The 17,363-nt window shown below is 39.2% G+C and overlaps 2 protein-coding genes across 7 annotated transcripts; both read right to left on the bottom strand.

Moving 5' to 3' along the window:
• Nucleotides 1–300: 300 nt before the first annotated feature.
• LOC145011553 (uncharacterized) lies at nucleotides 301–15,920 on the bottom strand. Of its 6 annotated transcripts, none has more exons than XR_013664143.1 (3): nucleotides 15,722–15,920; nucleotides 15,480–15,649; nucleotides 301–530 (listed from the first exon to the last, which is right to left on the bottom strand). XR_013664143.1 is itself a non-coding variant. In XM_078970293.1 (3 exons), exon 3 carries the CDS (start codon nucleotides 9,358–9,360, stop codon nucleotides 8,149–8,151), a length of 1,212 nt encoding a protein of 403 aa, XP_078826419.1. In that variant the 5' UTR covers nucleotides 9,361–11,585; nucleotides 15,480–15,649; nucleotides 15,722–15,920; the 3' UTR covers nucleotides 7,340–8,148. The 6 variants fall into 6 exon arrangements, 3 of the variants coding, with proteins under 3 accessions (XP_078826419.1, XP_078826420.1, XP_078826421.1); XM_078970293.1 differs by lacking the exon at nucleotides 301–530 and adding an exon at nucleotides 7,340–11,585; XM_078970294.1 differs by lacking the exon at nucleotides 301–530 and adding an exon at nucleotides 7,340–11,585 and having other exon boundaries at nucleotides 15,773–15,920.
• Nucleotides 871–4,580, bottom strand: LOC145011720 (uncharacterized). Its single transcript, XM_078970449.1, has 2 exons — nucleotides 1,223–4,580; nucleotides 871–1,126 (listed from the first exon to the last, which is right to left on the bottom strand). Exons 1-2 carry the CDS (start codon nucleotides 3,501–3,503, stop codon nucleotides 1,038–1,040), a joined length of 2,370 nt encoding a protein of 789 aa, XP_078826575.1. The 5' UTR covers nucleotides 3,504–4,580; the 3' UTR covers nucleotides 871–1,037.
• Nucleotides 15,921–17,363: the final 1,443 nt, after the last annotated feature.

The raw sequence follows: 17,363 nt of genomic DNA, 5'->3' as shown, positions 1-17,363 counted from the left end.
GCACTGAGATGTGGTCTGGTGGGACTTCGGGTGACCATCCGAAGGTCGTTTCAACATTAGTTATATATCATATATACATGTATAGACATAAAAGTACTTCCATATTCATATTTATCAGTACATCAATAGTTAGTTACCATCGGGGTAACACAGTACATATATAATGATACTAGAAACAATACATATACATATACTAGAAACAATACATATACAATGATACTAGAAACAATACATATACAATGATGCTAGAAACAATACATATACATATACTAGAAACAATACATATACAATGATGCTAGAAACAATACATATACATATACTAGAAACAATACATATACATATACTAGAACAAGAGACAGTACATATACATGAATACTTTATTATTGTGATTTAAATCGGAGCATGACTTAACTGTCATGGCTCGAGTTGTAGCCAGAATTCTCTTGAAGGGAGAGCGTGAGTTTGCGTATAGATCTATACTGGATTGACAATCATACACCTTGCTGCTAGCTACAGCCGGACCTGCAGGTCTGCGGGTGCCAAACGTCATTCCGTTATTACGACCATTCATTTGTCGTTGTTACTAGTCGATAGTATGGTGCAATTTATCACGTAATGCCTTAATATAAATCCGGTTTAAGGTAGTTTAGTAAAGCAGTAGTTCTTAAAATACAAAGGCTACAGTACTACATTAATTTACCCATTACATATTATTAGTGATAACCTCACTTAAACATTTATGTACAAACTATATTTTGATAAATGATAGTTACATTTGGGAAATTACACACTTTTACATCAAGCGAACATACAAAACAGTCAGGCCTTGGTAGAAGGCTTCTTTGATAGAAAATATAGGATTTTCTGAGAGATTCAAACTTTTACAAACGATTGCAAACTTTTACATACATTTTACAAACTTATACTTGATACATGTTCAAACATTTTTGAAAGACAAATACAAACACTAAAATACCTATGAACTCACCAACTTAATGCTGATAAACTCTTTCAAAATAACTTGTATTCTCAGGTCATCAGTAGACAGGTACCGAGGCCAGCTTTTGAGAAGATGGAGCGCATTCAAGACTCATCTTATTATTTTGATATACGTTATTTTTGGTGTCTACATTGTACAGAACACACTTGTATTAAAATTATATATTTAATGCAATGGATGATGTTGTTTGCTTATTTACATTTACTGTGTTGTGATACTTACATGACGTCCTCCGCCCCAGAACGTTTCCGCCGTCCTTGGTTTTGGGGTGTGACAACACCCGGTTCATCAGATCCATGAACACAGCCGGTGCATTGGTTAGACCGAAGGGCATTACTACAAACTCGTAGTGTCCATACCGAGTCCTAAAAGCCGTCTTGGGAACATCATTCTCCTGGACTCGTAACTGATGGTACCCTGATCGAAGGTCTATCTTAGAAAAATAGCTGGCTCCCTGAAGTTGATCAAAGAGGTCGTTTATTCTTGGAAGAGGATATCGGTTCTTAACGGTCAATTTGTTCAGTTCACGATAGTCGATACACATCCGAAAGGATCCATCTTTCTTTTTGACAAACAGAATCGGAGCTCCCCAGGGTGAGGAACTCGGTCTAATGAATCCTTTACTGAGCAATTCATTGAGTTGACTGGATAACTCCTGCATCTCTGCGGGAGCTAAGCGATACGGGGATTTTGCTACAGGAGTAGCTCCAGGAATTAGGTCAATACGGAACTCGACCTGACGCTCGGGAGGAATCCCTGGAAGTTCTTCGGGAAACACATCGGGAAAGTTACAGACTTCGGAAATGCTCGCGAGGTCTCTAACTTCTTGTTTCTCGTTGATCACATGAGCTAAGAATGCAACACACTCCTTTCGAAGGAGTTTTCGAGCTTTAATGCAAGAAATGATATGAAGGTTGGAACTGGGTTTATCGCCATAGATTATGAGAGATTGATTCGAAGGAAGATTGAGACGGATAGCTTTTTCGTAACAAATAATGTCAGCATGATTGGGACTCAACCAATCCATGCCAATGATAACATCAAAGCTCTTAATGGAAACGGGCATGAGGTCTATATGAAATGAGTGATCATTTAGGGTAAGCGTACAACCTATGAATACGTCGTTAGCGCTTTCTTTCTCACCATTAGCCATCTCGACGGTAAACGTTTCAGTTAGTGGTTGAGGATTTGGTTTTAGATTATGTTTGAATGCATGACTCACAAAACTCCTTTCAGCACCCGAATCGAAAAGAATACTAGCATGTGAATTGTCGAGAAGGAACGTACCCGAAACAACAGTGGGATCAGCAACTGCTTCCTCCCGTCCCATGTTTAGAATTCTTCCAGTGTTACCAGCAGTTGACTTCTTAGGACAATCCCTTTTAAAGTGCCTAACTTCTCCACAGTTGTAGCAGGCTTGACTAACACCTTCTCCCGATGATTGATTAGCTGATTGAGTAGGAGTTCTGCAGTATCGAACTGTGTGCCCTTTCTTACCACAGTTGGAGCAAGACAATTCTCGACAGGGACCAGGATGATGATGGTATTTACACTTGTCGCATTGAGGAAGATTACCAGCATATTTACTGGTAGGAGTTGAGGCAGTGGATCCCATGGCAGAAACAGCAACAACAGGAGTAGCAGTAGCAGCATGGACTGCTACTGTCTGCTGTTTCTTAGATGATCCTTGAGAAGATTGACCTTTCTTCTTTTTCCAGAATTTCCTCTTTTCACCACTCCTTTGAGTCGGCTCAGAAGTGGTAGTGATTTCCTTGACATCGTCGTTGTGATCAATCAGAATCTGTGCTAAGGTCTTGGCACTATCGTATGTATCCGGACGAGCAGCCAAAACATGACTCTTTATTGGTTGAGATAATCCCCAAACGAACCTCTCGATCTTTTTGTTTTCAGTAGTGACTAACCCCGGGCAGAGAAGTGCGAGATCATCAAATCGGGAAGTATATGCAGCAATGTCGGAACCTTTCATCTTCAGGTTCCAGAGTTCGTGCTCTAATTTCTGCATTTCACCACGGGGGCAATACTCAGCAATGAGAAGTTCCTTCATGGCTTCCCAGCCCATGGCATTGGCTACAGGTAAGGTCAGAGATTTGACTCGGCTATTCCACCAAGTCAAAGCTTTATCCGCGAAGGTACAGGCTGCGAATTTGACTTTATCGGATTCCGCACAAGCACAGATTTCAAAGATGGACTCGATTTTCTCGAACCATCGAGATAAAGAAATGACACCTCCAGTGCCATTAAAGGATGTTGGTTTCGCATTCATGAAATCCTTATAGGAACCCCCTCTTTGGTGTCCCTGGCTACCCTCAGGGTTTTGAGATTGAGTACCACCACCTGAACCACTAGGGTTCATTTGTGACATAGCTGCTACCATTGCAGCTGTCATCATTGTCTGAACTGATGCTAGGTCAAACTGAGGAGGAGGTGGCGGCGAAGAAGGATTGTCGTTGTTCTTTGAGTTAGGTCTCTTTCGGGGAGGCATATTGATCTAATAAGATCAAGGAAAAGAGGATAGTAAGTCCTCTACATTGAATCGATAGATATGACAGTTATATGATTCGAGTAAGCGATAAAGCAGGAAAGAGTTATCGAACAGATAATTTATCGCTAAGAGTGATCACAGGGAAACCACTTGAATAAGGATTACTACAGAGGATCGGGATCGAGAAATACTCCCATAGTATTTCATGAATTGTTTACGACAATGATTCGATGTTCAGGATATTAGGGTAAGTTTTAGGCATGCCACATACCACAGTCACTCCCAAGCACATGTTGGTCGTGTCTCGAATGAATATAGTTGGCCAGGCCATATTTTTATGTCTATACATGTATATATGATATATAACTAATATTGAAACGACCCTCGGATGGTCACCCGAAATTCCACCAAACCACATCCAAATCGAGGAAAAGGAAATATGACAGGTGGCTTTCCTAAGCCCTTTAAACATTATTTATACATCTATACATATATGGGCATGCAATTTATAGCTAGTAAAACAAAGTTTAGATAAAAGCATTTGATAAGTAAAAGAGTTTGTAAAATATTTTGAAATAAAACAGTTTGATAAACAGTTTGAACAGTGATAAAATCATTGGTTTCCTAGTTATTAATCACATGTGATTAATGCAATCACATGTGATTGAAGCAATAACTATAAGTATTTAACTTGTATTCCCCCCCATAAAGTATTTAAACATTTAAAATCATTTCAAAGGTTGATTTAAGGGGGTATGAACTCACTTGGAAGTTTGAAGATAGCGAGATCGAAAATCGGGCAGAGTTTCGTCTTGGGAAACGGATTTTTCTCGGGATTCTCGGGAATCTCGGGAGTAAAATCGACCCTCGGGACTTGAGCAAAAAGACCAGAGCTTCGGGTTTGAACGGGCACGGAAATCGAGGCAAGATCGTGAGAGAAAGAGAGAAAATGAGCAAAATTTTCGGAAGCCCTCGCATCCCTTTTATAGGGGTGCTGAAAGGCCCACGTACGCGGGGCGTACTCCCGTACGCGGCGCGTACGGGACGTCACTGCTGACCGCATCCTCGGCTGCAGCGCGTTTCGGACGGGACGGGGGGGGGGGGGGGGGGGGGGGGGGTAGGCTCGCATAGGGCGACGTGGACGATCCGAGGCCCTTGATCCGAGTACGCGGGGCGTACGAGAGTACGCGGCGCGTACCTCGGCCCTAGGCTGACTCCTCTTCGGATATTACCAACATTTTTGATTTAAATTTAATTATAATTTATTAAATAAACTTCAAAAAATCATATCTTCTTCATACGAACTCCGTTTTCGACGTTCTTTATATCCCTGCGAAGGTAAGACTACGATCTACAACTTTCGTTTAGATTCCGTTGGCAAATTCCGAAATTATTTTTATTATTTATTTATTAAAATGACGTGATTAAGGAATTTCTTTAAAAATTCATAACTTCTTTATCTGACGTCAGTTTTTGCCAGACTTTTTACGGCTGAAATACCATTGTCGAGACCTTCGATTCACGTTTAGGTCATTCCGGCCAAAAGTCGCTCGATCTCTGATTCGAGTTTTCAGTTGTCTGCTGCTAAGCTGAACTTGGAAAAATCATAACTTCAATATACGAAGTCGGATTTGGGCGTTCTTTTTACGTACGATCATGGTTTAATAACATTTAAACATAGAAAAATTTAAATAGAAACTTTTTGGACATTTTATTTTCAAAGTTAATTTTATTAACTCAAACGTGGTTACAATACTTGACTTTTTAGGTCACTACAAAGAGTTGAAATATCGGGTTGTCACATCATCCCCCCGTTAGAGGGAATTTCGTCCCGAAATTTAAAGTAAGAAAACGCTTATGGATTAGGGAAACAGATGTGGGTACTTTCGTTGCATCTGATCTTCGCGTTCTCATGTGAATTCAGGTCCCCGCTTGGCGTTCTAGCGAACCTTCACGATGGGTATGCGACTTTGTTTTTTTTGCTTGACCTCTCGGTCCATGATTTCTACTGGTTCTTCCACAATGTTGAGGCTCTCGTTGATCTCGATCTCGTCGAGTGGAATTACAAGAGTCTCATCGGATAAACACTTTTTCAAGTTAGATACGGGAATGTAGAATGTACGTTACGAAGTGTGTCAGGTAGATCGAGTTTGTAAGCTACGGGGCCGACTCTTGCGAGAATCTCGAAAGGCCCTATGTACCTAGGATTAAGCTCCCCACGCTTACCGAAGCGTATCAAGCCCTTCCAGGGTGAGACTTTGAGAAGGACTCGGTCTCCCACCTGAAATTCCAAAGGTTTCCTTCGTTTATCTGCGTAGCTCTTCTGTCGGTCTCTAGAGGCTTTCAATCGTTCACGGATCTGAACGATTTTCTCTGTCGTTTCCCGAATGATCTCCGGACCGGTGAGAGTACTGTCGGAAGCTTGCCCCCTTGCTAGTTGGGTATCACCCACCTCAGCCCAGCACAAAGGGGATCTGCACTTTCGGCCGTAGAGAGCTTCAAATGGAGCAGCCTTGATGCTCGTGTGATAACTGTTATTATAGGAAAACTCGACAAGGGGTAAATGAGTATCCCATGCCTTCCCAAAGTCAATCACGCAGGCTCGCAACATATCTTCCAGTGTTTGGATGGTCCTCTCACTCTGTCCGTCGGTCTGAGGATGGTAGGCTGTGCTCATGTCTAGCCTTGTTCCTAGGGAATGTTGTAGTGATTGCCAAAATCTTGAGGTAAACCTACTATCTCTATCGGAGATAATGGACATAGGTACACCATGTAGCCGTACAATTTCCTTAATGTATGTTCTCGTAAGTTTCTCCATCTTGTCGGTTTCTTTGATAGGCAGGAAGTGTGCAGACTTGGTCAATCTATCAACGATGACCCATATGGTGTCAAGTCCACCCGTTGTCTTGGGCAACTTGGTTATGAAATCCATAGTGATCCGCTCCCACTTCCATTCCAGGATCTCTGGTTGTTGCAATAAGCTAGAGGGTTTCTGGTACTCGACCTTAACCTTTGCGCAAGTAAGGCATTTACTCACGAAGGTAGCAATCTCTGCTTTCATATTAGGCCACCAGTATAGCTTTTTAAGATCCAGATACATCTTATCTGAACCTGGGTGGACGGAATACCAAGTGTTGTGCGCCTCGTTCATGACCAAGTCTCGGAAACCACCGTGTTTCGGTGTCCAGATCCGGTTCATGAAATATAAGGCTCCATCACCCTTGGCTTCTAAATTCCTGTCCATTCCTCTAAGGGATTCATTCGTCACATTTTCAGGTTTCATGGCTTCAAGTTGAGCCTCCTGAATTTGCTTAGACAAGTGTGAATGGATGGTTATTGACAATGACTTGATTTTGCGACCAGAATATTCCTTCCGACTTAGGGCGTCTGCTACTACGTTGGCTTTACCCGGATGATAACGAATATCGCATTCGTAATCACTGAGTAGCTTGACCCACCGTTGTTGTCTCATGTTGAGCTCCTTTTGATCGAAAATGTGTTGTAAACTCTTATGGTCGGTAGAGATAGTGCTCTTCGTTCCATACAAGTAATGTCTCCAGATCTTCAGAGCAAACACCACTGCTCCTAGTTCAAGATCGTGGGTCGTGTAATTAACCTCGTGTGTCTTCAATTGTCTCGAGGCGTAGGCGATGACCTTACCTCGCTACATCAGGACACATCCGAGCCCTTGATTCGATGGATCGCAATAGACTACGAAGTTTTCTATTCCTTCGGGAAGGGATAGTATTGGTGCGGTGCACAAGGCTCGCTTGAGCGTTTGGAATGCTCTTTCTTTTTTCTCTTCCCAGTCAAAGGCCAAGCCTTTCTGGGTCAGGGTTGTAAGAGGTTTCGCTATTCGGGAGAAGTTCTGAATGAATCTGCGGTAGTAGCCAGCGAGACCTAGAAATTGACGAATTTCTGTAGGCGTCTTAGGTGCTGACCAGTTCTCAATGGCTTTAATTTTGGATGGGTCCACGTGGATTCCCTCTTCGCTTACCACGTGTCCTAAGAATTCAACTCTCCGGATCCAAAATTCACATTTCGAGAACTTCGCATAAAGCTTCTCTTTTTGTAATGTCTCTAGAACTTGTCGCAGATCATCGCCATGCTCTTTCTTACTTCGGGAGTAGATCAGGATGTCGTCAATGAAAACGATGACGAGCTGATCCAAATAAGGTCGGCATACTCTATTCATCAGATCCATGAAAACTGCAGGTGCATTGGTCAATCCGAATGGCATCACCACGAACTCGTAATGTCCGTAACGAGTTCGGAAGGTTGTCTTCGGCACATCTTCCTCTAGCACTCGTAACTGGTGATATTTGGATCTCAGATCAATCTTAGAAAAATAGTTCGCCCCTTGCAGTTGGTCAAATAGATCATCTATGCGAGGCAGAGGGTAACGATTCTTGATCGTCAGTTTGTTGAGTTCTCTGTAGTCAATACACATACGGAATGATCTGTCTTTCTTCTTAACGAACAAGACCGGTGCTCCCCAAGGTGAGAAGCTTGGTCTTATGAAGCCCTTGCTGAGCAGTTCGTTAAGTTGACCAGAGAGTTCCTGCATCTCAGCTGGCGCTAAGCGGTAGGGTGACTTGGCTACTGGGGCAGCTCCTGGGACTAAGTCGATTCTGAACTTGACCTGTCATTGCGGAGGTAGCCAGGGTAGTTCTTCTAGAAAAATGTCGGGGAGGTCGCTCATTACAAGGATGTTCTTTAGTTCTTTCGTTTCGAGGCTCGTGTCGATGACGTGAGCAAGGAATGCATGGTATTCCTTACGCAGATACTTCTGTGCTTGAATACTTGATATGATGCGAAGACTTGCACCGGGTTTGTCGCCGTAGACTATAAGAGTTTCGTTAGACAGAAGGTTTAGACGGACTGCTTTCTCGTAGCACATGATGTCGGCGCGATGAAGGCTTAACCAATCCATGCCAATGATAACGTCGAAATTTTTTATTGAGACTAGCATGAGGTCGATTGGGAATGAATGGTTATCTAGAGTTAGGGTACAACCTAAGTGTATGCTACTCGTACTTTCAGTTTTTCCATTAGCAATTTCTACTGTGAATAGTTCTTTGAGTGCATGCGGTGGTTTATTAAGCATGGGAGCAAATTTATGGTTTACAAAGCTTCGCTCCGCTCCACTATCGAATAGAATGCATGCATAGGAGTTATCGAGGAGGAACGTACCAGTCACCACTGTCGGGTCAGCAACTGCTTCCGTGTGGCCTATAGCTAGTACCCTTCCCGCTCCACCAGCATTCTTTGCTTTGGGGAAGTCCCTCTTATAGTGGCCTGCTTCGCCACATCCATAGCAGGTCGGGCACGCGCCAGAGCTAGGGACTTGGTTGATAGGTCGTGCCGGGAATTTACAGAAACGGACGGTGTGTCCTTTCCTGTTGCAGTTAGAGCACTGCATTTCACGGCAGGGGCCGTTGTGGTGGTAGTTGCATTTGTTGCACTTGGGCGCATACCCACCTACCGGAGTAGTAGTAGCAGCAGCAGGGGTTATTGCGGCATGTATTGCCACAATTTGCTGCTTTTTGGCAGCCTGTTGCTTCTTCTTTTCATCCCAGAATTTCCGCTTTGTGTTAGTGGGTTTGGAGGGTTCTGAGATGGCTAGCGTTGTTGTTGTTGTAGGTGTTTTGTCCCCGTGGTCAATGGGTCGTTGTGCCAGTCGTTTGTCACTGTCGAAGGTAGCGGGGTTTGATGATAGGACGTTCCCCTGATACGGAGTCACTAGCCCCCATATGTACCTTTCGATCTTTTTCCCTTCAGTGGGAACCATATTAGGGCAGAGGGCCACCAGTTCGCTGAATCTGGCGGTATAAGCAACAATATTGGTGCCTTTCATGGTCAGGCTCCAAAGCTCCTACTCTAGTTTCTGGATCTAGCCCCTCAGGCAGTATTCCTCGATCATGAGGTCTTTCATCGTTTCCCAGCCTATGTCGTTGGCTACGACGAGAGTTAGAGATTTAACGTGGCCGTTCCACCACGTCAGGGCCTTTCCTTCAAAGGTGCATGCGGCATATTTCACTTTGCTCGTAGTAGGGCATGAATAAATTTCGAAGACCGCTTCAGTCTTCTCGAACCATTGCGAGAGGGCAATGACTCCACCGGTCCCATGAAAGGACTTCGACTTGCAGTTGGTGAAATCCTTGTAAGAGCACTCTCTCGAGCGCACAGGGGTTTCAACCGGAATGGAGTTAACAGGGGTTCCACCTCTGCTGGCATCAGTAGAGTGATATTGTGCCATGGCAGTTGCCACTGCTGCAGCTACGTCAGCATTTAGGACTGCTGTATCGATGACCGGAGGCGGAGGAGGTGGTGGTGCAGGATTATTCCTGGGAGATTTGCGAGGAGGCATCTTTCAGCTATAAGTTTATAAAGATAAGAAAAATGGTAAGAATCAATTTGTAAGCAACGTGAGAATGACCCATGGACTAACTAACCATAGCCCAACAGTTGAATGAGTGTTTGAAATCACATTAAGAAATATTAGTAGGAAAGCACAAGTGTATAGATTTTCCCCACAGATTAGATAGATTTCAATAATACTGGTATCACTGATGTAATAAGTTCAGCGAAAATCGACCTAACAGTAGGTCTTACATCATACCATATAGAAAAGTTTGACAGTTCTTAGATTCCTAATTAGAGTACTGAAAGTTAGGAATATTTTACAGACAAGTGCTACTTAGAGCACAGATGTTAAAGGCTATTCTTTAAAAGACAGAGATGTACTAGACATCATCTAACAGCGATGAATATTCATCGGGAGAACCCTAAGGTCTCTTATTTGACGGACCACCTCTTGAAGGTGTCGCTCATGAGCCCTTTGACGAGCTCGAAGTTCCATGACTTCTGCTTGAGAGGCAACCAGATGTTGCTGTAGGGTTTCATTGTTTCTTCGGGTCCGTTCCATGTCTTCTTCAAGACGGCGGATGCGGACTGTGTTGACACCTAAGTTGGCATCAACCTCCATGACCCGGTCGATGGCTGCTCGACCTTGCTCCACATTACGAACTATTTTGTGGATAATGACAGGCAGAGCTCGGTCAGCAGAGCCACCGTCGCTGACGTTGTAAAAGCTTCGGTCCCCAAAATATGGTAAGGGTTGACCCTGTTCATCACTCCAGCGATTCAAATTGTTTGCCCACAAGGGAGTAGGACCTGGAAAAACTGGTCGAGGGTTGTTTGTTAGGGGCTTGACCTACAAGCGGCAGGTTGTTGACTTCAGGCTCGGAGCCAGATCCATTAGAAAAGCCTTCTGCGAGGTGATCATCCAAAGGGATTGGATGCTCAACTTCGGGCTCTTCATCGATCCACCCGGCATTTCCTTCATTTGGAAAGTACGGGTCGCCGTGTTGGAATCCAGCCATTTAGATCTACGCGAGAAGAGAGGTGTAAGAATATAGTATACGTGTAACTAGTAGTACAAAATACACCTATAGTATTTAAAGTTTAAGTTCTACTGATCTTTTTGTGGCATTGTTGGTAAGTTTTTACACTTGTTAACACATCACATCCATTCTAGGGCATATGCTAATCACTCCTAGGACCAGCATAGTTGATCAGGCTATGCCATTCCCAGGACTGACCATACATCCCCTAGCTTACCTGTGATATTTAACAATCGTAATACTTTTGTTCTTGTCGTTGTGACACTGGTTTTAGTATGAATGCAGACTAGTATACTCAATTAACTATTTTAGTATTTAAAGTATAGACTCTTGGTCAGAGTGTTTTAATCCCAAATGGGTTTATAGTTTAGTATATCTTTTATGGGTTGATATACTTGCTTCACTATAAACAATGCTCTGATACCAATCCGTCACACCCCAAAACCAAGAATGGCGGAAACGTTCTGGGGCGGAGGACGTCATGTAAAGTATCACAACACAGTAAATGTAAATAAGCAAACAACATCATCCATTGCATTAAATATATAATTTTAATACAAGCGTGTTCTGTACAGTTTTAGACTCCAAAAATATAATGTGAATCAAAATAATATGATGAGTCTTGAATGCGCTCCATCTTCTCAAAAGTTGGCATCGGTACCTATCTACTGATGACCTGAGAATACAAGTTATTTTGAAAGAGTTTATCATCATTAAGCTGGTGAATTCATAAGTATTTTAGTGTCGATGTTTGTTATCAAAATGTTTGAAGCTGTCGTAAGTATAAGTTGTAAATTGTATGTAAATGTTTGTAAAAGTTTGAATCTCTCAGAAAAACCTATATTTTCTATTAAAGTAGCCTTCTACCAAGGCTTAACTGTTTCGTATCCTCGTTCCATGTAAAAGTGTGTAATTTCCCAAGTGTAACTATCTTTTAACAAAATATAGTTTGTACATTATAGTTTAAGTGAGGTTATCACTAAAATGTAATGGGTAAATCATTGTAGTACTGTAGTTTTGTTTTATAGGAACTACTGCTGTACTAACTACCTTAAACCGGATTTATATTAAGGTATAATGTGATAATTGCACCATACTATCGATTGATAACAACGACATAAAGAACGGTCGTAATAACGGAATGACGTTTGGCACCCACAGACCTGCAGGTCCGGCTGGAGCTAGCAGCAAGGTGTAGGATAGTCAATCCAGTATAGATCTATACGCAAACTCAACGCTCTCCCTCCAAGAGAATTCTGGCTACAACTCGGGCCATGACATTTAAGGCATGGCCGATACAGTGGATCACACTTGTTAACGGGTTCATGTATATGTAATGTTTCTCGTTCTAGTATAGTTGTATATGTCCTGTTTCTAGTATAGTTGTATATGTTCTGTTTCTAGTATAGTTGTATATGTTCTGTGTTACCCCGATGGTAACTAGCTATTGATGTATTGATAAGTATGAATATGGAAGTACTTTTATGTCTATACATGTATATATGATATATAACTAATATTGAAACAACCCTCGGATGGTCACCCGAAATTCCACCAGACCACATCCAAATCGAGGAAAAGGAAATAGGACAGGTGGCTTTCCTAAGCCCTTTAAACATTATTTATACATCTATACATATATGGGCATGCAATTTATAGGTAGTAAAACAAAGTTTAGATAGAAGTATTTGATAAGTAAAAGAGTTTGTAAAACATTTTGAAATAAAACAGTTTGATAAACAGTTTGAACAGTGATAAAATCATTGGTTTCCTAGTTATTAATCACATGTGATTAATGCAATCACATGTGATTGAAGCAATAACTATAAGTATTTAACTTGTATTCCCCCCCCCCCCCCCCCCCCCCATAAAGTATTTAAACATTTAAAATCATTTCAAAGGTTGATTTAAGGGGGTATGAACTCACTTGAAAGTTTGAAGATAGCGAGATCGAAAACCGGGCAGAGTTTCATCTCGGGAAACGGATTTTCTCGGGATTCTCGGGAATCTCGGGAGTAAAATCGACCCTCGGAACTTGAGCAAAAAGACCAGAGCTTCGGGTTTGAATGGGCACGGAAATCGAGGCAAGATCGTGAGAGAAAGAGAGAAAATGAGCAAAATTTTCGGAAGCCCCCGCATCCCTTTTATAGGGGTGCTGAAAGGCCCACGTACGCGGGGCGTACTCCCGTACGCGGCGCGTACGGGACGTCACTGCTGACCGCATCCTCGGCTGCAGCGCGTTTCGGACGGGACGGGGGGGGTAGGCTCGCATAGGGCGACGTGGACGATCCGAGGCCCTTGATCCGAGTACGCGGGGCGTACCTCGGCCCTAGGTTGACTCCTCTTCGGATATTACCAACATTTTTGATTTAAATTTAATTATAATTTATTAAATAAACTTCAAAAAATCATATCTTCTTCATATGAACTCCGTTTTCGACGTTCTTTATATCCCTGCGAAGGTGAGACTACAATCTACAACTTTCGTTTAGATTCCATTGGCAAATTCCGAAATTATTTTTATTATTTGTTTATTAAAATGACGTGATTAAGGAATTTCTTTAAAAATTCATAACTTCTTTATCTGACGTCAGTTTTTGCCAGACTTTTTACCGCTAAAATACCATTGTCGAGACCTTCGATTCTCGTTTAGGTCATTCCGGCCAAAAGTCGCTCGATTTCTGATTCGAGTTTTTAGCTGTCTGTTGCTAAGCTGAACTTGGAAAAATCATAACTTCAATATACGAAGTCGGATTTGGACGTTCTTTTTACGTACGATCATGGTTTAATGACATTTAAACATAGAAGAATTTAAATAGAAACTTTTTGGACATTTTATTATCAAAGTTAATTTTATTAATTCAAAAGTGGTTACAATACTTGATTTTTTAGGTCACTACAAAGAGTTGAAATATTGGGTTGTCACAGTTTTTTTTTAACTCATTTCACATATTTTTTAGATGAAAAAAATTAACTTTCTGTTAAAATTGTATTCAATGTAATCAACATTACATCAAAATAGAAAAGTGACATACATGTATGACTACAACCGGGCAATTTACATTCTCTATTTTGTCAATATTCTATATCAAAAACAAAATAGAAATTGATTAATAAATTGAAGCATGAAAGTATTGTTAGGTATATAATAGCAATTTAATTTTCAACTTACTCAACAATTAGCTTTGCATGTATTATAACGACCTACATGTGATTCTTTAATTTTTTAATTTTTCTTTGTTTGACTATTATTCATCCCAACTTCAATGGATCATTTAGGTATTATAACAATGTACTTTTCTTTATTTTACTGTCAATGTCAAATATAAATTCAATTTGGTGACCGTTTCTATCAAAGAGTTTATCACCAACATGACCATTTGTGTAAAAACAAACTACCATGGTAACCATTTGATGGTATGAGATTTATGACACAATGCTTAAGTTTTTTTTTCACCATAAACTATCATATGTTCCTGTCAAATACTTTTATAACAGAGAATTATAATGCTAAATCTGTCATAGGGACCATTTCTATCAAATAGTATTATTTTTTTCACATAAGGTTGAAGTTTTTCATTTTTTACGCATCTATACATTGTTTTTATCATTTATAAATGAAAAAAGAATCTATACTTTCATTTTCAAATCATTTGCTTTTGTTTTTTCATAATTTATAAAGAAAAGGGCAGAATTGTCCTTTTTTCTCATAAACAAATAATCGTAGGTTTTTTGCATTTCTTTGTCAAAGGAGATACCATACAACAGAAGTATGATATCTATTTTTTTTTTTTTATCATTTGTTGTTATTTTTTCATAACTTATACACAAAAGGACATATTTATCTTTTTTTTTTCCTTAAAGAACTAATACAAATTTATGTTGAAACAATTTTTTAAAACTCTTTTCACATACTTTTTGTATTGAATGTAAACTAACATTACAGCAAAATAGAAAAGTGACTTACATGTATGACAAATAGTCTTTCCAAATTTGATTATTGGATATATTACATGCATACAATGGTAATGTACTTTAAATCAGTGGCTATTACTGTATTTGTATAAGAATAAAATAAATTCATATGTACAAGTGAAAATCAATTATATCAATGTATTAAGATTATGCAAGAATGGTATTAAAATGAAAATATAATTCACCCATGAGCCTTTTTTTATATTTCTTCGTTGGTATGATAGAAGACGCCCTAGGATTATAGTGAATCAAGAAAGCTTAAAATGGTCATTTAATCCTATTTGATGTAATCGTGTAACTATAGGCAATAGCTATAATAATAAGTCTTGTAGGGGTATACTTGTTTGATAAAAGAATAAATATCTGGTTTGCTAGAATTTCAAGAGTTGCTTGAAGTAGCAATTTTTCGACTTCAATCATGGTTGATTCACCCCAATTTAACTGCAATTAACACTTAAATCGTTTCACAAGATAAGAGACAATTCGATTCAAGCTAAGTAATTATTTGTTTAATCGTATTTAAATCCAATTAAATGATACAAAAATGAAGAATATGATAATGATGTAATGTTAGAAAATTGTTTTTAGCACTGACCTCGAAGAAGCTTTGCCATATGAAATCAAGAATCAGATTGTGATGGACTAGAAACAAGTAATCAATACTAGGGTTTCCATAATAATTAACCTTCATCTAACACCCATCACAACCGCAAAAACCATCGCCACCTATTCAAAACCGCCGCTAATGATCGCACCGGTCGCACCCTGTTGAAAAACAAGCCATCATGAACCAGAATTATGAACGAGCATATGGTTTTCTCAGCTGCGCTTTCTTACTCTTTCACTCGTGCTAATTCAAGATGAATCAAGAAGGAAACAAAAGTATACTCTGATCTTTTACCGGCCATCAATTGAAAAACGATGGTGTGATTTTGTCCTTGCGGGTGCATACCTGCGTATTGCTAAGAAAAGAAGAAACAAAGGGCTTTTTCTAATTGCACATTTTGGGGAGAAGAACACAAGTACAAAAGCTAAAAATAAACAAAACCGACTCACTTTTTTTATTCATTTTGATTTTAACTTTAAAAATATTTTTATTTATTTGTTATGATTAATCAAAATAGACATTTTCATCTGAGCTCTTGATAATACGGTCTTCAAAATCCATATTTGAGATTAATTTGAGTAGATTTATGATGTTATATCATTATAATATTGTTACTATCATGTCGTTTAAAAAAATATGCATATTAAGTAAAAGATTATGTATATTAAGTAATTATATGAAGTTTGTATATAACTTTTTTTATGAACATTAAATATTATAATGTTTAATGCAAATTCATTAGTGTTATATTTAATACAAAGATTTATAAGCGTTTGTTTTTTTTTCAAATATGTTTATTTATGTTGATAAATGATTATATGCTTATTATGATTTTAATAAACCCATTATATTTTAGTAATTTCAACAAATTATTATATCATTACGAAATTACTAACAAAACATATATATTTATTAACTATTAAATTTTTTATTATCATGGCTAAGTAATTAAATTATAATTTAATTTAAATTAATTAAAAATTTCTTACACGTCGTATCCACGGGTTATAACCTAGTGTCGTATATATCATTGTAAAGAACCAAAAATTGAATTGATCATTACCGTGGATTATTGTATGGGCTTATCATTATAAAGAACTACAAATCGTTAATATCAATGGACAATGGTATGAACTTATCATTATCAAGAAGCAAAAGCAATCTCTCCATCGTGGCTTAATTGTCAATATCGTTTAAAATGGTGGGATAAATTTAAGCTTCATCAAGCCAATGAGAAAATAGTAATCGAGTATTTTAAGGACCTTTATCATCATAAAGAACAATAAACCGAATTGATCAATAATATTCCATTCCCAAAACCTGATTTAGTAACTAGAATTGATCAAGTATTTTAAGGGCCTTTGTCATCATAAAGTACATAAATCTCCTTTTGGATCACAAGGTTCTCCTTCTAAATCAATTATAAAAAATGAATGGTTTCAAGATGTTCAAATCCTATTTGACCGTCGAGACGACGATTAATATATTGTATTTTTTTTTTGTATATACCTTCAAAGTAAGGTATTTCGTTTCTAATGTTTCTCAAAACTATTGGTTCTTAAAAAAGGTGGTAGGTAAACACTCAGTGAATAAACATCATGTTGTTGTATATAATGAATAATTAATCAAAATAATTGTTGGTGTTTATTCTCTAATGATAATTATAAATTACAAAAGTTCAAGAGCTTTGTCAAAGGAAGCCATCACAACTATTGATAACAAGAATTCAAAGAACTTTGTCAAAAGTAGCCATCAAGTGTGTTGTCCATTCAACAAAACTCCAAGATGATTAGAGGTATTACAGGATGTATATTTTCACAGATGCTTTGACGGCCATTATTGCAACAATCGACATAATATTTGGTGATATCT

This window comes from Lactuca saligna, chromosome 8 (genome assembly GCF_052625555.1).
Source record: "Lactuca saligna cultivar CGN05327 chromosome 8, ASM5262555v1, whole genome shotgun sequence".
Classification (NCBI taxonomy): domain Eukaryota; kingdom Viridiplantae; phylum Streptophyta; class Magnoliopsida; order Asterales; family Asteraceae; genus Lactuca; species Lactuca saligna.
Note: the sequence above shows the minus strand (reverse complement) of the source record. Positions and strands in the feature narration are given on the sequence as shown.